A 24,121-nucleotide genomic window follows, 5' to 3' on the forward strand; every position below is an offset into this window, starting at 1 on the left:
TGAGGTGTCGCTTCAGTTTGTTCAGAGAGATGTTTGCTTCCGCGCCCGCAGGTCATCGAAACATTTTACGGCTACGACGAAGACGTGTTGGTGGACTCGGACGGATCGTCCTTGTCTTTTCACACCGACAGAACCCCCGACACGGAACCCGAAGAGGTAGCCCGCCATTTCTGCCAGCGTATTGGCACCAAACATTCCTCTTCAGCCTGGAATCGGATTCGTCTTTGCGTCGCGGGTGCTTTGTCGCCGGTCTGACTGATTCTGGTACTAGTGCTGTGTTGCATTGGTGTGTGCATGAAGAGGCGGAGCTTCGCTACCGCCAGCTGACGCAAGAATATCAAGCGCTGCAACGAGCCTACGCTCTGCTAGCCCAGACCAGCGAAGGGGACTACGACGCCGAGAAGGAGATCAAGGTGGCGCCCCTTCCCGCAACCCCCGGCCGGGTCGCAGCCTCCCCGTTCTCACCCAGCCTCGGGTGTTCTCTGGTCTGAAAGGAGGAGGAGGAGCCTCCCTCCTCCTCCTTTCAGACCAGAGAAAAGCTGATGGTAGAAATGGGTCACTATCAAAGCAGAGTAGCAGATCTGGAGTCAGCGCTGAAGCAACAAGGACAGGTAAGCTCATCAATGAGCACACCTTTTTCTCAGACAAAATAGCTACATTCTTCAGTCACTCATTCGTCTGGCATTACTGGACCAACCCCCCCCGAATGTGGCTGGGAAAATGCGGAGAAAAGCAAATGTCATTTTCCAGTCAACCAAAGAATTTGTGGATGAAAATGACACAACATTCCAAAGCTGTCCACGCGTTTGTCTCTTCTAGAATGTCAAGTGGGTGGAGGAGAAGCAGCTGCTGCGTCAGAGCAATCAGCAGTTGGCCGAAAAGGTGACGGAAAGAAAGGCGCTGGGCGGAGTCGCTTGGCGTCACACCCGTCAGGAAGCCCCGCAGATGAGGTCTGACTGTCTTTTCAGGTCAGGCGGATGGAGGCGGAAGAAGCGCGTCTGAAAGAGCACATCCAGGATATCCGAGACCAAAACGAACTGCTTGAGTTCCGCATCCTGGAGCTGGAGGTGGGAAGACTCGCACAAGCGTGTTGAGGCCAGAGATGTGACGGACGGACGGACGGACGGACGGATGCATGCCTCTGCCTTTCAGGAGAGGGAGTGGCGCTCCCCCGTCTTGAAGTTTCTGCAAGTCCGTTTCCCAGACGGCCTCAGCCCTTTGCAGATCTACTGCGAGGCCGAGGGCGTGAGCGTACGTAAGGCGTCCCTCGCAACCCTAACCTTAACCCGAGGTCCCAGAACACCTTACATTGCTCCTTGCGCCTTTCCCCCGGACATCGTCATCAGTGATCTGATGAAGAAGCTGGACATCCTGGGCTATAACGCCGTAAGTGTATGTCGAACTCCTTATGTTCGCACTCCACGAGACTCGGCGGCTCAAATGTGACTTTTGGAAGGCTTTGCGCTGAAAGAAGCTTGTTGACGCTGTGCCTTTGGGCTCTTCTATGTTCTGCAAGCAGAAGGGCTACCTGGATGAAGAGTTGGACTTCAGGAAGTGTTCCATGGACCAGGCTCATAAGGTAAGCCTCCCTCAAATCTCCCGCCGGACCACTGATGGACGAGGATTGCGGCCCAGAGGATCCTGGAGCTGGAGGCCATGTTGTACGAGGCGCTACCGCAGCGGGACTGCCCCGCCACGGACGGCGAAAAAGCCAGCCACGCTGGCGTGAATGACGTGCTGACGGCGGATCAGAGAGAAGAGCTTAGGAGCGCCGTGGACCAATGGAAGCGAGCCCTGATGTGCGAGTTGAGGGAGCGCGACGCTTGCATCCTCCAAGAGAGAATGGATCTGCTGCACAGCGCGCAACAGGTAAGGGCCCAAAGCCAGCCCGGCACTTACTTGCACGCTTACTGGCTTTTGAATGCCACTTTCCATTTGTCCGTCCTAGAGGAACAAAGAGCTGAAAGAATTCATCGAAGCTCAGAAGAGACAAATCAAACAATTGGAGGAGAAGTTTCTGTTTCTCTTTCTATTCTTCTCCTTGGCCTTCATTCTGTGGCCCTAACACCAGCTGGTGAGTGAGCTCCAGCGGCACCGCACTCGACACCTCCGATACACTGCCAGCCGGTCGCAGACGCTCCGATGCCAACGTATACCCCCCGCCACGGTGACAGAGGCACCGCGTCACACCGGCGCTCATCCAATCAGAAGGCAGGAAAAGCAAATTCACATGCAGGGCACTTTTGAACCAGAAAAGAGCGCCACAAAAAACGGTTGTTGCCCCAAACGCGCACTAAAAAGGGTCAGAATATCAAGAGTCCCACTGGCCAGCCGGGGCCACCCGTCCAGCTGTTTCTTCAGGGGGGAAAAAAATTGGAGTCACCGGTGAGTACATTTTGCATTTAGCTCTGCTTTTCTGCTTCTGTCTTCAAGTGTGTGGCATCCTGCGATCAAAGATTCAGCCAACCCCAAAGCGGTTGACCTCAACGTCCCACCACCATGCCTACCAGAGCAGGTGACATGATGCTTTGGACATCCTTCCGTCTCAGATGCCCAAAAGTACTCTTTGCCACATCTGCAGCAATACGGTGTCTTTTCAAAGGTGCAAATAAATCCAGCGTGGGCGGAACACGCACGTCTTCGGTTTTTCCCGCTTTGTTTGTGTGACAGCTGTTGTGAAAATTTTATACAAATAAAGTTGTATAGTACAGGTTTGGCCAAGCCGCAACTCCCGAACCGCATGCGGCTCTTTTATGTTCATATCAACATTTGTGTGTGTGTGTGTGTGTGTGTGTGTGGGGGGGGGGGGGGTTGTGCGTGTTGGCTTCACTTGAGTTCAATTTGGTATTTTGGTCAAAAGCGCATGTGGTGAAATTCCACAAAGTAGGATGGGCAAACACATTTCTTTAAACTATGAGTGTCAATTGGGCTCTCGAAATGGCAGGGAAAAGATGCACAGCAAAACGAAAATACGTAGATGAACGCAGGACGTTTTAATCAGAGTGGGAAAGTTTCTATTTTTTGTTGAACGTGATGGCAAACCATTCTGCCTGATATGTCAGACCTCAGCGCATTTCAAAGATTCAAATCTTCAGCGCCATGCACTTCAGCTCACTCCATGCTAACATTGATCAGGCGTCGAACCCGCAACATCATGCTTAAGAGGTGGCCATGCTAACCAGTGCGCCATTATGTCAACGCATAATAACTAAGTCTACTGATCAAAACAGCGGTTACTATATGACGTCGCTACGTCGTGGTCACGTGACGCAGACAAGACGTCAATGGACGTGGGCAGAGTTAACTTGTTTAAAAGGGAGTGGGCAGAAGAAATATTTAATTTATTTAAATCTATTTTGAGTGCACACCATTATGCCAATGCATAACAACTGTAAATCTACTAAACAAAACAGCGGTTGCTATATGACATCTGCCACGTCGTGGTCACGTGACATACGTGACGTCGATGGGCGTAACTTTCGCCGGAATTCAAATCCGCGGGGAGAGTTAACTTGTTTAAAAGAGAGTGGGCAGAAGAACTATTTAATTTATTTAAATCTATTTGGTGTGTGCGCCATTATGTCAATGCATAACAACTGTAAGTCTACTAAACAAAACAGCGGTTGCTATAGGACGTCTGCCACGTCGTGGTCACGTGACGCGGACGTGACGTCGACGCCTACTTTACATCCCACCGATCACAGGACCCCTCGGCTGCATAACCGTGCCCCCTTCCCAACCAATCGGATTTGCTATACGCGAAAACGACGCCAATGGAAAGAGCTTCCGCCCAAATTTAAATCCGTGGGCGTGGCTCGCAGCAGGAAGTAGGAAAATGGCGGCGATGTTGACAAAGACACAGCGGATGGTAACATACGACTAACAAGAGAAATATTTTTATTTTCTGCTTGCAACTGGACCGTCCAGAGCGTACACGGTAAGTACAACTCATCGTTTTTAAAAAGAAGTACTTTTGTTGCCCTGAAAAGCGAGTGAGCGTGGCGTTTGTGGGGGACGTCGAATTTCGACGATTCTTTCTGGTCAACGGTTGTAAATGATTGTGTTGATTAAAAAAGAAAACTTGATGTAACTCTACTTTTAACTGCCGTTTCAGATAGATTTGGAATTGCATCACATCCAATTTTGCCTAGAGCGTACACGGTAAGTAACACTCGTTGTGTTTAAGGAGATTTACGTTTGTAATAGCAGAAGTGTAGCCGCGTTGCGTTGTACGTGTGAATGTTGGTCCAGGCGAAATGTTAATGTTTAATTTCATTCCTTTAGGTTCCACGGTGTTTGTTGGCTGCAAGTTTTCCACTGCAAGAAGAGGCTCATATCATTGACCAGGAGCGAGCTACAATGGTGAGTAGCCATAACATTTATGTTAAACACTTCCTATTTCATGTCTAACAGTACTTGATTTAACAAATAACCATAAATAAATACAGTGTGGGCACTGAAGTTAACATATGTGATTATACTGCCTAATCTGTCACCGAGTAGATTGTTGCAAAGTAATATAAGATCCAAAGTTGTAATTCAGAATAGTTTTCAAAAGAAGGCCATTAGAATTATATACAAGTCTGATTACCCTGAACAAGCTATTAATTAAATCACAAATTCTTCAATTCAAAGATTTGGTAGATTATCAGACAAATAATGTCTAACAGTAATTGATTTAACACATCACGATAAGTAGATTGAGTGTGGGCACTCTCAAGTTAACATATATGATTATACTGCCTAATCTGTTACAGAGTATGTTGTTGCCAAGTAATGTAGAATAGATCCAAAGTAGTAATCCAGAATAGTTTTGAAGAGGCCATTAGAATAATAAACAAATCTGATTACCTTGAACATAATAACAAGCTAAGTGTTTAATATGTCCTATGAAGTCAAAATTGGGCACCATCATGTGGTGAAATTTGGAATTGCATCACATCCAATTTTGCCTGGGAACAAACAGATTAAATAAATCTTAGTTTTGAATAAGCCACTCCTTCTCAAACAAGTAAACTCTGCCCATTTCGCGCAGTAGATGTTCTGTTAATATCTAGTATTTATACAAAGTCATAATTTAAATTGCTTTCAACCTTCATTCATCGGTTCAACCAACATTACTCGCTCTTATTACCAACTTGTATTGATTTAACTAAGCGTTTAATACTTCCTATCAGGTCTCAAGGCAAGATTTGGCAAAATACAGTTTCAGCAAATCCAATTTTGCCAGGGAACAAAAATAGATTAAATAAACTAAATAAGTCTTCTTCCCATTAAATAAATTAGAAAAGTCTGTCTTGTAACCAGTCCTCTTCAAACAAGTAAAGTCTGCCCATTTTGTGCCGTAGATTTTGTGTCTATGCCTCGTATTTAAACAAAATCATAATTTAAACGACTTCTTTCCTTCATTCACTTTGGAAATTTGGAATTGCAGCAAATCGAATTTTGCCAGGGAACAAAAATAGATCAATTAAACTAAATAAGTCTTCTTCCCATTAAATAAATTAAAAAAGTCTGTCTTGTAACCAGTCCTTTTCAAACAAGTAAAGTCTGCCCATTTTGTGCCGTCGATTTTGTGTTAATGCCTAGTATTTATACAAAATCATAATTTAAAGGACTTCATTCCTTCATTCACTTTGGAAATTTGGAATTGCAGCACATCAAATTTTGCCTGGGAAGAAAAGTAGATTAAATAAATTTAATAAGTCTTACTACTTCCCATTAAATAAATTAAATACGTCTTACTTGTTCCCACTCCTTTTCAAAACAGTAGTTTAAAACGAGGGCCCTTCACTCAATCTTTAACCTCAACCCCGCACGTTGTGTTGTATCTGTGAATGTTGGTTGTGGCCAAATGATAGTTTTCTTTCATTCGTTTAGGTTCCAAGAAAACTTGATGTAACTCTACTTTTAACTGCCGTTTCAGATAAGCGGGTATTACGTCGCAGTCATGTGCCGCGGATATGACGTAATTGCCCGAACCTCCGCCAAAATTCAAATCTGTTGGCGCGATGGCCGTGAGCCACTGAGCAGCGACGATTATCAACGGAAATATCTTTATTTTCTGCTTGCAACTGGACCGTCTAGAGCGTACACGGTAAGTAACACTCATTGTGTTTAAGGAGATTTACGTTTGTAATAGCAGAAGTGTAGCCGCGTTGCGTTGTACGTGTGAAAATTGGTCGAGGCGAAATGTTAATGTTTAATTTCATTCCTTTAGGTTCCACGGTGTTTGTTGGCTGCAAGTTTTCCACTGCAAGAAGAGGCTCGTATCATTGACCAGGAGCGAGCTACAATGGTGAGTAGCCATAACATTTATGTTAAACACTTCCTATTTCATGTCTAACAGTACTTGATTTAACAAATAACCATAAATAAATACAGTGTGGGCACTGAAGTTAACATATGTGATTATACTGCCTAATCTGTCACCGAGTAGATTGTTGCAAAGTAATATAAGATCCAAAGTTGTAATTCAGAATAGTTTTCAAAAGAAGGCCATTAGAATTATATACAAGTCTGATTACCCTGAACAAGCTATTAATTAAATCACAAATTCTTCAATTCAAAGATTTGGTAGATTATCAGACAAATAATGTCTAACAGTAATTGATTTAACACATCACGATAAGTAGATTGAGTGTGGGCACTCTCAAGTTAACATATATGATTATACTGCCTAATCTGTTACAGAGTATGTTGTTGCCAAGTAATGTAGAATAGATCCAAAGTAGTAATCCAGAATAGTTTTGAAGAGGCCATTAGAATAATAAACAAATCTGATTACCTTGAACATAATAACAAGCTAAGTGTTTAATATGTCCTATGAAGTCAAAATTGGGCACCATCATGTGGTGAAATTTGGAATTGCATCACATCCAATTTTGCCTGGGAACAAACAGATTAAATAAATCTTAGTTTTGAATAAGCCACTCCTTCTCAAACAAGTAAACTCTGCCCATTTCGCGCAGTAGATGTTCTGTTAATATCTAGTATTTATACAAAGTCATAATTTAAATTGCTTTCAACCTTCATTCATCGGTTCAACTAACATTACTCGCTCTTATTACCAACTTGTATTGATTTAACTAAGCGTTTAATACTTCCTATCAGGTCTCAAGGCAAGATTTGGCAAAATACAGTTTCAGCAAATCCAATTTTGCCAGGGAACAAAAATAGATTAAATAAACTAAATAAGTCTTCTTCCCATTAAATAAATCAGAAAAGTCTGTCTTGTAACCAGTCCTCTTCAAACAAGTAAAGTCTGCCCATTTTGTGCCGTAGATTTTGTGTCTATGCCTAGTATTTAAACAAAATCATAATTTAAACGACTTCTTTCCTTCATTCACTTTGGAAATTTGGAATTGCAGCAAATCGAATTTTGCCAGGGAACAAAAATAGATCAATTAAACTAACTAAGTTTTCTTCCCATTAAATAAATTAAAAAAGTCTGTCTTGTAACCAGTCCTTTTCAAACAAGTAAAGTCTGCCCATTTTGTGCCGTCGATTTTGTGTTAATGCCTAGTATTTATACAAAATCATAATTTAAAGGACTTCATTCCTTCATTCACTTTGGAAATTTGGAATTGCAGCACATCAAATTTTGCCTGGGAAGAAAAGTAGATTAAATAAATTTAATAAGTCTTACTACTTCCCATTAAATAAATTAAATACGTCTTACTTGTTCCCACTCCTTTTCAAAACAGTAGTTTAAAACGAGGGCCCTTCACTCAATCTTTAACCTCAACCCCGCACGTTGTGTTGTATCTGTGAATGTTGGTTGTGGCCAAATGATAGTTTTCTTTCATTCGTTTAGGTTCCAAGAAAACTTGATGTAACTCTACTTTTAACTGCCGTTTCAGATAAGCGGGTATTACGTCGCAGTCATGTGCCGCGGATATGACGTAATTGCCCGAACCTCCGCCAAAATTCAAATCTGTTGGCGCGATGGCCGTGAGCCACTGAGCAGCGACGATTATCAACGGAAATATCTTTATTTTCTGCTTGCAACTGGACCGTCTAGAGCGTACACGGTAAGTAACACTCATTGTGTTTAAGGAGATTTACGTTTGTAATAGCAGAAGTGTAGCCGCGTTGCGTTGTACGTGTGAAAATTGGTCGAGGCGAAATGTTAATGTTTAATTTCATTCCTTTAGGTTCCACGGTGTTTGTTGGCTGCAAGTTTTCCACTGCAAGAAGAGGCTCGTATCATTGACCAGGAGCGAGCTACAATGGTGAGTAGCCATAACATTTATGTTAAACACTTCCTATTTCATGTCTAACAGTACTTGATTTAACAAATAACCATAAATAAATACAGTGTGGGCACTGAAGTTAACATATGTGATTATACTGCCTAATCTGTCACCGAGTAGATTGTTGCAAAGTAATATAAGATCCAAAGTTGTAATTCAGAATAGTTTTCAAAAGAAGGCCATTAGAATTATATACAAGTCTGATTACCCTGAACAAGCTATTAATTAAATCACAAATTCTTCAATTCAAAGATTTGGTAGATTATCAGACAAATAATGTCTAACAGTAATTGATTTAACACATCACGATAAGTAGATTGAGTGTGGGCACTCTCAAGTTAACATATATGATTATACTGCCTAATCTGTTACAGAGTATGTTGTTGCCAAGTAATGTAGAATAGATCCAAAGTAGTAATCCAGAATAGTTTTGAAGAGGCCATTAGAATAATAAACAAATCTGATTACCTTGAACATAATAACAAGCTAAGTGTTTAATATGTCCTATGAAGTCAAAATTGGGCACCATCATGTGGTGAAATTTGGAATTGCATCACATCCAATTTTGCCTGGGAACAAACAGATTAAATAAATCTTAGTTTTGAATAAGCCACTCCTTCTCAAACAAGTAAACTCTGCCCATTTCGCGCAGTAGATGTTCTGTTAATATCTAGTATTTATACAAAGTCATAATTTAAATTGCTTTCAACCTTCATTCATCGGTTCAACCAACATTACTCGCTCTTATTACCAACTTGTATTGATTTAACTAAGCGTTTAATACTTCCTATCAGGTCTCAAGGCAAGATTTGGCAAAATACAGTTTCAGCAAATCCAATTTTGCCAGGGAACAAAAATAGATTAAATAAACTAAATAAGTCTTCTTCCCATTAAATAAATCAGAAAAGTCTGTCTTGTAACCAGTCCTCTTCAAACAAGTAAAGTCTGCCCATTTTGTGCCGAAGATTTTGTGTCTATGCCTAGTATTTAAACAAAATCATAATTTAAACGACTTCTTTCCTTCATTCACTTTGGAAATTTGGAATTGCAGCAAATCGAATTTTGCCAGGGAACAAAAATAGATCAATTAAACTAAATAAGTCTTCTTCCCATTAAATAAATTAAAAAAGTCTGTCTTGTAACCAGTCCTTTTCAAACAAGTAAAGTCTGCCCATTTTGTGCCGTCGATTTTGTGTTAATGCCTAGTATTTATACAAAATCATAATTTAAAGGACTTCATTCCTTCATTCACTTTGGAAATTTGGAATTGCAGCACATCAAATTTTGCCTGGGAAGAAAAGTAGATTAAATAAATTTAATAAGTCTTACTACTTCCCATTAAATAAATTAAATACGTCTTACTTGTTCCCACTCCTTTTCAAAAAAGTAGTTTAAAACGAGGTCCCTTCACTCAACCTTTAACCCTATTTATTCACCTTCTAGGCTAAGTGTTAAAGGCTAAGTGTTAAAGGCTAAGTGTTAAAGGCTAAGTGTTAAAGGCTAAGTGTTAGAGGCTAAGTGCCAGAGGCTAGGCGCCAGAGGCGAGTTTTTGTGGGCTGAAGTTTTAGTGGGGTTAGTGTGAATACAATCCAAAAGAATACAACAGAATACAATACAATAGAATATAATACAAAGATTAAATTCAATAGCTCTTACTACTTCCCATTAAATAAATTAAATACGTCTTACTTGTTCCCAATCCTTTTCAAAAAAGTAGTTTAAAACGAGGGCCCTTCACTCAACCTTTAACCTCAACCCCGCACGTCACATTGTGTTGTATCTGTGAATGTTGGTTGTGGCCAAATGATAGTTTTCTTTCATTCGTTTAGGTTCCACGGTGTTTGTTGGCTATGTTTTCCACTGTCAGAAGGATGAAAATACAAAGTACAACGCTTGGACGTGGGCGAAGACGTCACCGGTGAGTCCTTCCTTCCTATTTATTTACCTTCTAGATGCTAGAGGCTAAGTGTTAGAGGCTAAGTGTTAGAGGCTAAGTGTTAAAGGCAACACAATACGAACAACACAACACAATACGAACAACTCAACACAATATGAACAACACAATATGAACAACACAACACAATACGAACAACACAACACATTACGAACAACACAACACAATACGAACAACACAACGATACTGCACTGAACAACACGATACCGCACTGAGAAACACGATACCGCACTGAACAACACGATACCGCACTGAACAACACCATGCCGCACTGAACACCATGCCACACTGAACAACACCATCCCGCACTGAACAACACCATGCCGCACTAAATAACACCATGCCGCACTGAACAACACCATGCCTCACTGAACGACACCATGCCGCACTGAAAGACACCATGCCGCACTGAACGACACCATGCCGCACTGAAAGACACCATCCCGCACTGAACACCATGCCGCACTGAACAACACCATCCTGCACTGAACAACACCATCCCGCACTGAACAACACCATGCCGCACTGAACAACATTATGCCGCACTGAACATTATGCCGCACTGAACAACACCATGCCGCACTGAACAACACCATGCCGCACTGAACAACATTATGCCGCACTGAACAACACCATGCCGCACTGAACAACACCATGCCGCACTGAACAACATTATAACGCACTGAACAACACCATCCCGCACTGAACAACACCATGCCGCACTAAACAACATTATGCCGCACTGAACAACATTATGCCGAAATGAACAACACCATGCCGCACTGAACAACACCATGCCGCACTGAACAACACCATGCCGCACTGAACAACACCATGCCGCACTGAACAACATTATGCCGCACTGAACAACACCATGCCGCACTGAACAACACCATCCTGCACTGAACAACACCATTCCGCATTGAACACCATGCCGCACTGAACAACACCATCCCGCACTGAACAACACCATCCCGCACTGAACAACATCATGCCGCACTGAACAACATTATGCCGCACTGAACAACATTATGCCGCACTGAACAACACCATGCCGCACTGAACAACACCATGCCGCACTGAACAACACCATGCCGCACTGAACAACATTATAACGCACTGAACAACACCATCCCGCACTGAACAACACCATGCCGCACTAAACAACATTATGCCGCACTGAACAACATTATGCCGAAATGAACAACACCATGCCGCACTGAACAACACCATGCCGCACTGAACAACACCATGCCGCACTGAACAACACCATGCCGCACTGAACAACACCATCCCGCACTGAACAACACCATCCCGCACTGAACAACACCATGCCGCACTGAACAACACCATGCCGCACTGAACAACACCATGCCGCACTGAACAACACCATGCCGCACTTAACAACACCATTCCGCACTGAACAACACCATGCCGCACTGAACAACATTATGCTGCACTGAACAACACCATGCCGCACTGAACAACACCATGCCGCACTGAACAACACCATGCCGCACTGAAAAACATTATGCCGCACTGAACAACACCATGCCGCACTGAACAACACCATCCCGAACTGAACAACACCATGCCGCATTGAACAACACCATGCCGCACTGAACAACACCATCCTGCACTGAACAACACCATCCCGCACTGAACAACACCATGCCGCACTGAACAACACCATGCCGCACTGAACAACACCATGCCGCAATGAACAACACCATCCCGCACTGAACAACACCATCCCGCACTGAACAACACCATGCCGCATTGAACAACACCATGCCGCACTGAACAACACCATCCTGCACTGAACAACACCATCCCGCACTGAACAACACCATGCCGCATTGAACAACACCATGCCGCACTGAACAACACCATCCCGCACTGAACAACACCATGCCGCACTGAACAACATTATGGCGCACTGGACAACATTATGCCGCACTGAACAACACCATGCCGCACTGAACAACACCATGCCGCACTGAACAACACCATGCCGCACTGAACAACACCATGCCGCACTGAACAACATTATGCCGCACTGAACAACACCATGCCGCACTGAACAACACCATGCCGCACTGAACAACACGATCCCGCATTGAACAACACCATCCTGCACTGAACAACACCATGCCGCACTGAACAACACCATGCCGCACTGAACAGCACCATTCCGCACTGAACAACACCATGCCGCACTGAACAACACCATCCTGCACTGAACAACACCATCCCGCACTGAACAACACCATGCCGCATTGAACAACACCATGCCGCACTGAACAACACCATCCTGCACTGAACAACACCATGCCGCACTGAACAACACCATGCCGCACTGAACAACACCATGCCGCACTGAACAACATTATGCCGCAGTGACGCATTGAACAACACCATGCCGCACTGAACAACACCATCCTGCACTGAACAACACCATCCCGCACTGAACAACACCATGCCGCATTGAACAACACCATGCCGCACTGAACAACACCATGCCGCACTGAACAACACCATGCCGCACTGAACAACACCATGCCGCACTGAACAACACCATGCCGCACTGAACAACACCATCCCGCACTGAACAACACCATGCCGCATTGAACAACACCATGCCGCACTGAACAACACCATGCCGCACTGAACAACACCATTCCGCACTGAACAACACCATGCCGCACTGAACAACACCATCCCGCACTGAACAACACCATCCCGCACTGAACAACACCATGCCGCATTGAACAACACCATGCCGCACTGAACAACACCATCCTGCACTGAACAACACCATGCCGCACTGAACAACACCATGCCGCACTGAACAACACCATGCCGCACTGAACAACATTATGCCGCACTGAACAACATTATGCCGCACTAAACAACACCATGCCGCACTGAACAACACCATGCCGCACTGAACAACATTATGCCGCACTGAACAACACGATCCCGCATTGAACAACACCATCCCGCAGTGAACAACACCATGCCGCATTGAACAACACCATGCCGCACTGAACAACACCATGCTGCACTGAACAACATTATGCTGCACTGAACAACACGATCCTGCATTGAACAACACCATGCCGCACTGAACAACACCATCCTGCACTGAACAACACCATGCCGCACTGAACAACATTATGCCGCACTGAACAACACCATGCCGCACTGAACAACACCATGCCGCACTGAACAACACCATGCCGCACTGAACAACACCATGCCGCAATGAACAACACCATCCCGCACTGAACAACACCATGCCGCATTGAACAACACCATGCCGCACTGAACAACACCATCCTGCACTGAACAACACCATGCCGCACTGAACAACACCATGCCGCACTGAACAACACCATGCCGCACTGAACAACATTATGCCGCACTGAACAACATTATGCCGCACTAAACAACATTATGTCGCACTGAACAACACCATGCCGCACTGAACAACACCATGCCGCACTGAACAACATTATGCCGCACTGAACAACACGATCCCGCATTGAACAACACCATCCCGCAGTGAACAACACCATGCTGCACTGAACAACACCATGCTGCACTGAACAACATTATGCTGCACTGAACAACACGATCCTGCATTGAACAACACCATGCCGCACTGAACAACACCATCCTGCACTGAACAACACCATGCCGCACTGAACAACATTATGCCGCACTGAACAACACCATGCCGCACTGAACAACACCATGCCTTACTGAACAACACGACGTCGCACTGAACAACACGACGCCGCACAGAACAACACGACGCTGCACAGAATAACACAATACCGCACAGAACAACACAATACCGCACAAACAGTTTTAGATAATATTACGTCGCAGTCATGTGACGCGGACATGACGTCAATAGGCGGAACTCACGGCAAAATTATAATCCGTGGGCGTGGCTTGCAACAGGAAGTAGGAAAGCGGCAAATCTGGCAAACAAGACACAGCGGTTAGTAACACGATGACTAACAAGGCAAATATTTTTGTTTTCAGCTTGCAACTTGACCGTCTAGAGCGTACAAGGTAATTACAACTGTTTTTTTTTAGCCCTGAAAAGCGAGGGAGTGTGGCGTTTGGGAGGAATGTCGAACTCGGCGTCTGCTTCCAGCCACAGACGCCAAATTTCGACGATTATTTCGACTGGTCAACGGTTGTAAATTATTGCGTTGACTAAAAACTTTATTTAACTCTACTCTTAACTTTGCCGTTTCAGATATGCGGGTATTACACCGCGGAAATGACGTCAATAGGCTGAACTCTCGCCAAAATTCAAATCTGTGGGCGCAATGGCCTTGAGCGAGACACCGGATACAAACACGACGATTATCAACAGAAATATCTTTATTTTCTGCTTGCAAGTGGACCGTCTAGAGCGTACACGGTAAGTACAACTCATTGTGTTTAAAAAGATTTACGTTTGTGTAGTTTGCGTTGTGTTGTATCTGTGAATGTTGGTTGAGGCTAAATGTTAATGTTTAATTTCATTCCTTTAGGTTCCACGGTGTTTGTTGGCTGTATGTTTTCCACTGCAAGAAGAGGCTCGTATCATTGACCAGCAGGAGCTACAATGGTGAGTACCCCTTTCGTCTTCCATTTATGTTAAACACTTCCTATTTCATGTCTAACAGTACTCGATTTAACAAATAACCATAAATAAATACAGTGTGGGCAGTCACGTTAACATATGTGATTATCCTGCCTAATATGTTTATCACAAATATGTCACTAATCACTAATATGTTTATTTGTTTATCACAACACCTCTGGACCTTCAGCAATCGATTATTTCCCTTCATCTACATAGAGACAGAACGATGGTGTCTTAAACATCTCATTCATTTCACCAAATAACTTCACGCAGGTGGATAACGGCCGTCTCGGTCACGCTATGTTGCGTGATGCAGTTTTGAAGAACCAAATGCATTTATTCAATGAATAAGTCAAGCTAGTTCTATGTTTATGATGTTGTAAGTTACGGTACCGATTGAAGTTGAGTTCGAAGCCAGTGGAAAACAGCGCTGCGTTTGTGCTCTCCAGGTACAAATGTTGTGATCTCTGACTGACGACCGGGCGAGACTCGAGTAAGAGATGTCCAAACGAGCTCCGGCAGGGCGGGCCAAGGCGGAGCGAACGGACGCCCTTCAGGCCGCCAATGACGAGCTGAGAACCAAACTGATGGACGTCCAGTTAGAACTTCAGCAGGAGAAGAACAAGGTGAAAACCTCAACAGACAGACACTGCCTGCCTCCCTGCCTGCCTCCCTGCCTGCCTCCCTCCCAGTTTTCCCGATGTAGATTAGACATGCGTGTGCCATGACTGTGTCAGCCTACATCAACAAATGCACCGAGGACGTCAGCACCACTAAGAATATCATCACCCGGGGCAACCAACGACCCTGGATGACTGAGGAGGTACGTCAAACGCTACGAGCGCGGAACTCTGCCTTCAAGTCTGGCGACAAGGAGACACTGAGGACAGCGAGAGCCAACTTGAACCGTGCCATCAGGATAGCGAAGCGAGACCGCAGTCGAAAATTTCAGGATCGTTTCCACGACGTCAAAAACATCAGGAGTATGTGGCAAGGCATATGGGCGATTACAGACTACAACTCACTCCCCCCCCCCCCGGGTGGGTGTAGTTGATGCTGACTTTCTAAATGGTCTAAATAACTTCTTTGGGAGGTTCGAGGCACTAAACGGCACTCCAGCAGTTAAAACTGTCCCCCATCAGGAAGAGGAGGTACTCTGCCTTGACTCCGCCGATGTGTTGAAGACCCTGAGGAGAGTCAACCCCTGTAAGGCCCCTGGCCCCGACAACATTCCTGGGCGTGTGTTCAGGGAATGTGCAAGTCATCTGGCTGGGGTCATCACAGACATTTTTAACACCTCGCTGGGCCAAGCCACAGTGCCGGCGTGCTTTAAGACTGCCTCCATCATTCCGGTGCCGAAGAAACCTCAAATCACCTCATTTAATGATTACCGGCCTGTTGCACTGACTCCGGTTATGATGAAGTGCTTCGAAAGGCTGCTTAAAGGTCACATCGTTTCCAGACTCCCCCTATTATTTGACCCGTTCCAGTTTGCCGACCGGCAAAACCGCTCCACTCAGGACGCCATCTCCTCCGTTCTTCACCTGAGCCTGGCTCACCTGGAGGAGAAGAACACCCATGTGCGGAGGCTGTTCCTGGACTTCAGCTCAGCGTTTGACACCATCATCCCACAGCATCTGGTAGGAAAATTGGAACACCTGGGCTTCAACACCCCCCTTCGCAACTGGCTGCTAGACTTCCTCAGCAACAGACCTCAGTCAGTCCGGGTCGGACAGAACACCTCTGATGTCATCACCCTCAGCACAGGCTCCCTTCAGGGCTGCGTCCTGAGCCCCCTGCTGTTCACCCTGATGACACACGACTGCGTCCTCAGGTTCACCACCAATCACATCGTGAAGTCAGCAGACGACACAACGGTGGTGGGGCTCATCAGAGACAACAACGACCTGGACTACAGAGAGGAGGTGGAGCAGCTGGTGGGCTGGTGCAGAGAAAACAGCCTGATCCTGAATGAGGAGAAGATGAAGGAGATCATCGTCGACTTCAGGAAAAAACAGCCTCACCACGCTCCACTGATCATCAACAGCTCAGCTGTGGAGGTGGTCAGCACCACCAAATTCCTGGGGGTCCACATCACAGAAGACCTCACCTGGACTATGAACACTACGGCACTGGTCAAGAGGGCACAGAAGCGCTTGTACTTACAGCGGAGGATGAGGAGAGCCCACCTGCCCCCACCCATCATGAGGACGTTCTACAGGAGCACCATAGAGAGCATTCTGACAAGCTGTCTCTCTGTGTGGTGTGGAGGCTGCACCGCCTCCGATTGGAAGAACGTGAGGAGAGTGGTGAGGACAGCAGAGAGGATCATAGGGGCTCCTCTTCCCTCCATTCAGGACATTTCATCTCAGCGCTGCATGTCCCGTGCCCGTAACATCATCAATGACCCATCACACCCCCACCATGGACTGTTCTCCCTGCTGCCCTCTGGGAAGAGGTTTGCAGCATCCGCTGCAGGTCCACCAGGTTCTGCAACAGCTTTTTCCCTGCTGTCATCAGACTGTTGAACACTAGAACTGTTGAGCTCTAAACTGAACTCTGCATCACACATTCACAGAACTGTACTTTATGACACTACGGACCTCTATCTTGCACTATCTCGCACTACCAACTTTACTGAACTTGTATAAACCCTTTAAATAGAAGTTTAATACATGGTTTAGCATTCCTCTGCACACTCTTGAATACTGTTTTGCCTACTTGCACTATTGCATAATTATCACTGCTGCACTTTATACTTATTTTTAATATATATATATATATATAGTATATGTATATATATATATTTTCATAGGATATGTTACTTCTATTCAACTGCAATATCACTACTTTGTTGTAAGACGTATGCAACGGAATTTCGTTTTGTATGCACCATGTGCAGACAAGATGACAATAAAGTTTGTCTAAGTCTAAGTCTAAGTCATGTCAGGTCAGCTGTCTGGAGAGAGAGAGAAGTCAGGACCTGCGGGCGGAGCACCACCGTGCCACCGCCGCCATGACGGAACTCAAAAGCAAACTCCATGAGGAGAAGCAGAAAGAGTTAGCCATTACCAGGGAGACATTACTGCGGCAGCATGAAATGGAGCTGATGAGAGTGATCAAAATCAAAGATGGAGAGATCCAGCGACTGAATGCCTTGGTCCTCAGCCTGAGGGACGGCTCCATGGACAAGGTGATCCGCTCTATCCGTGTCTGACTATCCGCACGCCACGTCGGGCTTCGATGCGGCCGCTACCGTATTGTGTAGCTTGTCCCCAGTAAGCGTCGCGGCGCTCCGTTGCGGTCTCAACGGCCCGGTGTGGCGCAATGTCTGCTCAGGTGAGGAGGGGGGGCGCTTTGCTGGCGGAGGTGGAGGAGACGCGGCGGTGTCGGGAGACCGAGCGGTGTCGCCTCCACCAGGAGCGCGGAAGAAGCCCTGGCAGCGGCCCAGCAGGCCTGGCAGTCCCGAGCGGCCGAGCTCCGATCGGCTCATCACCAGCATCGGGAGGAGCTGAGCCGAACCAAGAGAGACTGCGAGAGGGAGATCCGCCGACTGGTAGGACTGATCAGATGCGCGGTGCGTGGCTATGTTCCCAATTTCGTTGTATACCTGCAGTGCAATGACACCTAAGGCATTCTATTCTATTCTATTTCACAAGAAGAAAATGTCCGGTTGCTCGCTTCGCTTTTGTCACAGCAAAGGTGTTCCAGTCGATTCAAGAAAAAAAATTGGCCGGTTGCTCTCTTTGTTTTTGTCACAATTCTGGCAAATGAGTTTGCCCGCCTGCCTGAGCGCTCCCTGTTTGTACATCCAGACGGATGAGATCAAGCTGAAAGACAGAGCGGTTAGTGTTTTGGATGAAGCCCTGGGGCCGGCCACGTCCACCGCCTTCAGCTGCAGACTCAGGCTGCCGAGCAGCAGATCGCTGCCCTGAGGGATTCCCAAAGGGCGGGCCTAAACTACCCTGGAAGTGGGGTCAACGCCGCTACTAGCAATCCTCTTCATTGCGTAAGCCACCTCATCACACACTTGCAGTACGCATGACTTAGTTCGTTGCTGGAGGAAGGTAGCACAAAAACAGTTTTGAACTTTGAACGAGTGCTTGTGTGTGTGTTGCGGGGCGTTTTCAGTCTCAGGAGGATCGGGACACGCGACGGTTTCATCTGAAAATCGCTGAGCTCAGCGCAGTCATCAGGAACCTGGAGGATCGAAACGCCCTGCTTTCTGAAGAGCGCAATGAACTGGTAATTTATTGACGGCACGCTTGAAGGTTTGCGCTACGTTTGATGCGCGCCATCCAGCGAGGCACCCATTGCGCTTGCTTATTAGTTGAGCGGCGCGTCGAGTCGGTTGCCTGGTAGATGTCTTTTATTGGGAGCCAAAGCCACGATTCCGTTCAAACCGATGCAAAAGGAATGGATACGTTCTGGCCCGCGTGTTGTGCGTCTTTCACATCCCGCACTTCATGCTTGCAGCTAAAGCGACTGAGAGAAACAGAAAGCCAGTTTCTGCCACTCCTGTACAAAAACAAACGCCTGAGCAGGAAGAATGAAGAACTCTCGCTGGTGCTGTGTCGCCTTGAAAACAAAGTGCGCTTTGTCACCCAGGAGAACGAGGAGATGGCAAGCTTGGTAAGTCGACGCGGACAACGGCGGCGTGCCAACAGAGTCCACTGCATTTGTGTTCCACAGAGAAGGCCTAGTTCGCTCAATGACCTGGACCGCGGTTGCGGCCAGCAGGACGGTGAAATGGAGTTCCTTCAAGTTGTGGAGCAGCGGCACATCATCGACGACTTGTCCAAGGTCTTCAGGCAGGCGACTCGGTGCACGTACGGCAGCGCCACGCTCGCTCGCTGTCGCCAGGAAACCTTTTCCGTCCAAAGCTTGGCCGGCGGCCGCCATCCAAAAAATTGGCCCCTTAAATTCCGACCTTTCAAGCAGGAGCATTGTGCGCACGCGTTTGAACACGCTTTAGACTTGTTTTGCCGTTTTCAGCAGCTCAAAGCTCCCGTTTTGTCAGCGCCTTTGCCACTCGCTGTGCGCTGAAAACGACGGACTTGCCCGGCTGCTCAGCCCGTCAACCATGAGCCGCGAGCGCGACATCATTGTCCGTAGGCAGCTAGTGGCAAAATGCACCCTGTTAGAGTTGCGCTCGCTCCAACTTATTTTGCAAGAACCACACGGGAGACAAGTAAGTTCTTTTGGACACCTGCAGGTGGAGAGTCCATCCGTTGTACGAATGAAGTCTGACTCTCGGCTCCTGCACGAGCATTTTAATTAAGAGAAACAGGGTGGGTGTAAGAGTGGATTGAATAGAGGAAGCCCTTGACCTCTAGTCAAAACATAGCAAGGGGTGTTTTACGACTTTGTGTAGGAAGGGATAAGCGATAGGGATAAATAAGGGATAAATAATATTATTTATTACAGGTTGCAGTCAAAGTCAAAGCAACATAATGATACGATAAAGATAATCTGGAAAACCCTGACACACCCTGTAGTTGTCACTTTTGGAAAAGACGAGCGTCCCTCCAATCATCGCCGGTGACGTGTTTTTCAGGCTCTGGAGACAGGAGCTCATGTCAGAAATGTCATTGTGAGTCGCGTTTGTTTCTGCGCCGGAGCCGTTCGTTCCCTTTGCATCCAAAGAATCTCAAAGGCGGATTATTTGTGTCGACAGGAGAGAGATTTGCTGCTACGATACCGACGTCGAGAATCTCTGAGGAGGAACAAAGCGTGAGGTCCTGCAAGGTGAGTCTGTTTGTTTGCGGCTGCTTGGTGTTGCGCAAGATGAAATGGCCTTTTTCTCGCTATCGTTCCTCTCGTCGATTCATCGTGAGGTGTCGCTTCAGTTTGTTCAGAGAGATGTTTGCTTCCGCGCCCGCAGGTCATCGAAACATTTTACGGCTACGACGAAGACGTGTTGGTGGACTCGGACGGATCGTCCTTGTCTTTTCACACCGACAGAACCCCCGACACGGAACCCGAAGAGGTAGCCCGCCATTTCTGCCAGCGTATTGGCACCAAACATTCCTCTTCAGCCTGGAATCGGATTCGTCTTTGCGTCGCGGGTGCTTTGTCGCCGGTCTGACTGATTCTGGTACTAGTGCTGTGTTGCATTGGTGTGTGCATGAAGAGGCGGAGCTTCGCTACCGCCAGCTGACGCAAGAATATCAAGCGCTGCAACGAGCCTACGCTCTGCTAGCCCAGACCAGCGAAGGGGACTACGACGCCGAGAAGGAGATCAAGGTGGCGCCCCTTCCCGCAACCCCCGGCCGGGTCGCAGCCTCCCCGTTCTCACCCAGCCTCGGGTGTTCTCTGGTCTGAAAGGAGGAGGAGGAGCCTCCCTCCTCCTCCTTTCAGACCAGAGAAAAGCTGATGGTAGAAATGGGTCACTATCAAAGCAGAGTAGCAGATCTGGAGTCAGCGCTGAAGCAACAAGGACAGGTAAGCTCATCAATGAGCACACCTTTTTCTCAGACAAAATAGCTACATTCTTCAGTCACTCATTCGTCTGGCATTACTGGACCAACCCCCCCCGAATGTGGCTGGGAAAATGCGGAGAAAAGCAAATGTCATTTTCCAGTCAACCAAAGAATTTGTGGATGAAAATGACACAACATTCCAAAGCTGTCCACGCGTTTGTCTCTTCTAGAATGTCAAGTGGGTGGAGGAGAAGCAGCTGCTGCGTCAGAGCAATCAGCAGTTGGCCGAAAAGGTGACGGAAAGAAAGGCGCTGGGCGGAGTCGCTTGGCGTCACACCCGTCAGGAAGCCCCGCAGATGAGGTCTGACTGTCTTTTCAGGTCAGGCGGATGGAGGCGGAAGAAGCGCGTCTGAAAGAGCACATCCAGGATATCCGAGACCAAAACGAACTGCTTGAGTTCCGCATCCTGGAGCTGGAGGTGGGAAGACTCGCACAAGCGTGTTGAGGCCAGAGATGTGACGGACGGACGGACGGACGGACGGATGCATGCCTCTGCCTTTCAGGAGAGGGAGTGGCGCTCCCCCGTCTTGAAGTTTCTGCAAGTCCGTTTCCCAGACGGCCTCAGCCCTTTGCAGATCTACTGCGAGGCCGAGGGCGTGAGCGTACGTAAGGCGTCCCTCGCAACCCTAACCTTAACCCGAGGTCCCAGAACACCTTACATTGCTCCTTGCGCCTTTCCCCCGGACATCGTCATCAGTGATCTGATGAAGAAGCTGGACATCCTGGGCTATAACGCCGTAAGTGTATGTCGAACTCCTTATGTTCGCACTCCACGAGACTCGGCGGCTCAAATGTGACTTTTGGAAGGCTTTGCGCTGAAAGAAGCTTGTTGACGCTGTGCCTTTGGGCTCTTCTATGTTCTGCAAGCAGAAGGGCTACCTGGATGAAGAGTTGGACTTCAGGAAGTGTTCCATGGACCAGGCTCATAAGGTAAGCCTCCCTCAAATCTCCCGCCGGACCACTGATGGACGAGGATTGCGGCCCAGAGGATCCTGGAGCTGGAGGCCATGTTGTACGAGGCGCTACCGCAGCGGGACTGCCCCGCCACGGACGGCGAAAAAGCCAGCCACGCTGGCGTGAATGACGTGCTGACGGCGGATCAGAGAGAAGAGCTTAGGAGCGCCGTGGACCAATGGAAGCGAGCCCTGATGTGCGAGTTGAGGGAGCGCGACGCTTGCATCCTCCAAGAGAGAATGGATCTGCTGCACAGCGCGCAACAGGTAAGGGCCCAAAGCCAGCCCGGCACTTACTTGCACGCTTACTGGCTTTTGAATGCCACTTTCCATTTGTCCGTCCTAGAGGAACAAAGAGCTGAAAGAATTCATCGAAGCTCAGAAGAGACAAATCAAACAATTGGAGGAGAAGTTTCTGTTTCTCTTTCTATTCTTCTCCTTGGCCTTCATTCTGTGGCCCTAACACCAGCTGGTGAGTGAGCTCCAGCGGCACCGCACTCGACACCTCCGATACACTGCCAGCCGGTCGCAGACGCTCCGATGCCAACGTATACCCCCCGCCACGGTGACAGAGGCACCGCGTCACACCGGCGCTCATCCAATCAGAAGGCAGGAAAAGCAAATTCACATGCAGGGCACTTTTGAACCAGAAAAGAGCGCCACAAAAAACGGTTGTTGCCCCAAACGCGCACTAAAAAGGGTCAGAATATCAAGAGTCCCACTGGCCAGCCGGGGCCACCCGTCCAGCTGTTTCTTCAGGGGGGAAAAAAATTGGAGTCACCGGTGAGTACATTTTGCATTTAGCTCTGCTTTTCTGCTTCTGTCTTCAAGTGTGTGGCATCCTGCGATCAAAGATTCAGCCAACCCCAAAGCGGTTGACCTCAACGTCCCACCACCATGCCTACCAGAGCAGGTGACATGATGCTTTGGACATCCTTCCGTCTCAGATGCCCAAAAGTACTCTTTGCCACATCTGCAGCAATACGGTGTCTTTTCAAAGGTGCAAATAAATCCAGCGTGGGCGGAACACGCACGTCTTCGGTTTTTCCCGCTTTGTTTGTGTGACAGCTGTTGTGAAAATTTTATACAAATAAAGTTGTATAGTACAGGTTTGGCCAAGCCGCAACTCCCGAACCGCATGCGGCTCTTTTATGTTCATATCAACATTTGTGTGTGTGTGTGTGTGTGTGTGTGTGGGGGGGGGGGGGGTTGTGCGTGTTGGCTTCACTTGAGTTCAATTTGGTATTTTGGTCAAAAGCGCATGTGGTGAAATTCCACAAAGTAGGATGGGCAAACACATTTCTTTAAACTATGAGTGTCAATTGGGCTCTCGAAATGGCAGGGAAAAGATGCACAGCAAAACGAAAATACGTAGATGAACGCAGGACGTTTTAATCAGAGTGGGAAAGTTTCTATTTTTTGTTGAACGTGATGGCAAACCATTCTGCCTGATATGTCAGACCTCAGCGCATTTCAAAGATTCAAATCTTCAGCGCCATGCACTTCAGCTCACTCCATGCTAACATTGATCAGGCGTCGAACCCGCAACATCATGCTTAAGAGGTGGCCATGCTAACCAGTGCGCCATTATGTCAACGCATAATAACTAAGTCTACTGATCAAAACAGCGGTTACTATATGACGTCGCTACGTCGTGGTCACGTGACGCAGACAAGACGTCAATGGACGTGGGCAGAGTTAACTTGTTTAAAAGGGAGTGGGCAGAAGAAATATTTAATTTATTTAAATCTATTTTGAGTGCACACCATTATGCCAATGCATAACAACTGTAAATCTACTAAACAAAACAGCGGTTGCTATATGAC

The 24,121-nt window shown here is 46.9% G+C and overlaps 2 protein-coding genes across 2 annotated transcripts; both read left to right on the forward strand.

Annotated features, from left to right (window-relative positions):
* The first annotated feature begins 684 nt into the window (after nucleotides 1–684).
* LOC148390162 (janus kinase and microtubule-interacting protein 3-like) lies at nucleotides 685–2,689 on the forward strand. Its single transcript, XM_088392513.1, has 6 exons — nucleotides 685–882; nucleotides 969–1,067; nucleotides 1,153–1,386; nucleotides 1,520–1,579; nucleotides 1,636–1,869; nucleotides 1,949–2,689. Exons 2-6 carry the CDS (start codon nucleotides 978–980, stop codon nucleotides 2,063–2,065), a joined length of 735 nt encoding a protein of 244 aa, XP_088248639.1. The 5' UTR covers nucleotides 685–882; nucleotides 969–977; the 3' UTR covers nucleotides 2,066–2,689.
* An 18,688-nt stretch (nucleotides 2,690–21,377) lies between these two features.
* Nucleotides 21,378–23,382, forward strand: LOC148390163 (janus kinase and microtubule-interacting protein 3-like). The gene is made up of 6 exons (XM_088392512.1): nucleotides 21,378–21,575; nucleotides 21,662–21,760; nucleotides 21,846–22,079; nucleotides 22,213–22,272; nucleotides 22,329–22,562; nucleotides 22,642–23,382. The coding sequence occupies exons 2-6, from the start codon at nucleotides 21,671–21,673 to the stop codon at nucleotides 22,756–22,758; spliced, it is 735 nt and encodes a 244-aa protein (XP_088248638.1). The 5' UTR covers nucleotides 21,378–21,575; nucleotides 21,662–21,670; the 3' UTR covers nucleotides 22,759–23,382.
* Nucleotides 23,383–24,121: the final 739 nt, after the last annotated feature.

The sequence above is a fragment of the Syngnathus floridae genome, chromosome 12 (genome assembly GCF_059516105.1).
Source record: "Syngnathus floridae isolate MCC-2025c chromosome 12, RoL_Sflo_1.0, whole genome shotgun sequence".
Lineage (NCBI taxonomy): Eukaryota > Metazoa > Chordata > Actinopteri > Syngnathiformes > Syngnathidae > Syngnathus > Syngnathus floridae.

Excerpts from the sequence above, each read along its gene's own strand:
- LOC148390163 (XM_088392512.1), top strand. The coding sequence starts at position 21,671 with ATGGAGGCGGAAGAAGCGCGTCTGAAAGAGCACATCCAGGATATCCGA. Across the intron at positions 22,080-22,212 it reads ACATCCTGGGCTATAACGCC|AAGGGCTACCTGGATGAAGA; the intron begins GTAAGTGTATGT and ends TTCTGCAAGCAG. Across the intron at positions 22,563-22,641 it reads TGCTGCACAGCGCGCAACAG|AGGAACAAAGAGCTGAAAGA; the intron begins GTAAGGGCCCAA and ends TGTCCGTCCTAG.
- LOC148390162 (XM_088392513.1), top strand. The coding sequence starts at position 978 with ATGGAGGCGGAAGAAGCGCGTCTGAAAGAGCACATCCAGGATATCCGA. Across the intron at positions 1,580-1,635 it reads CCATGGACCAGGCTCATAAG|AGGATCCTGGAGCTGGAGGC; the intron begins GTAAGCCTCCCT and ends ATTGCGGCCCAG. Across the intron at positions 1,870-1,948 it reads TGCTGCACAGCGCGCAACAG|AGGAACAAAGAGCTGAAAGA; the intron begins GTAAGGGCCCAA and ends TGTCCGTCCTAG.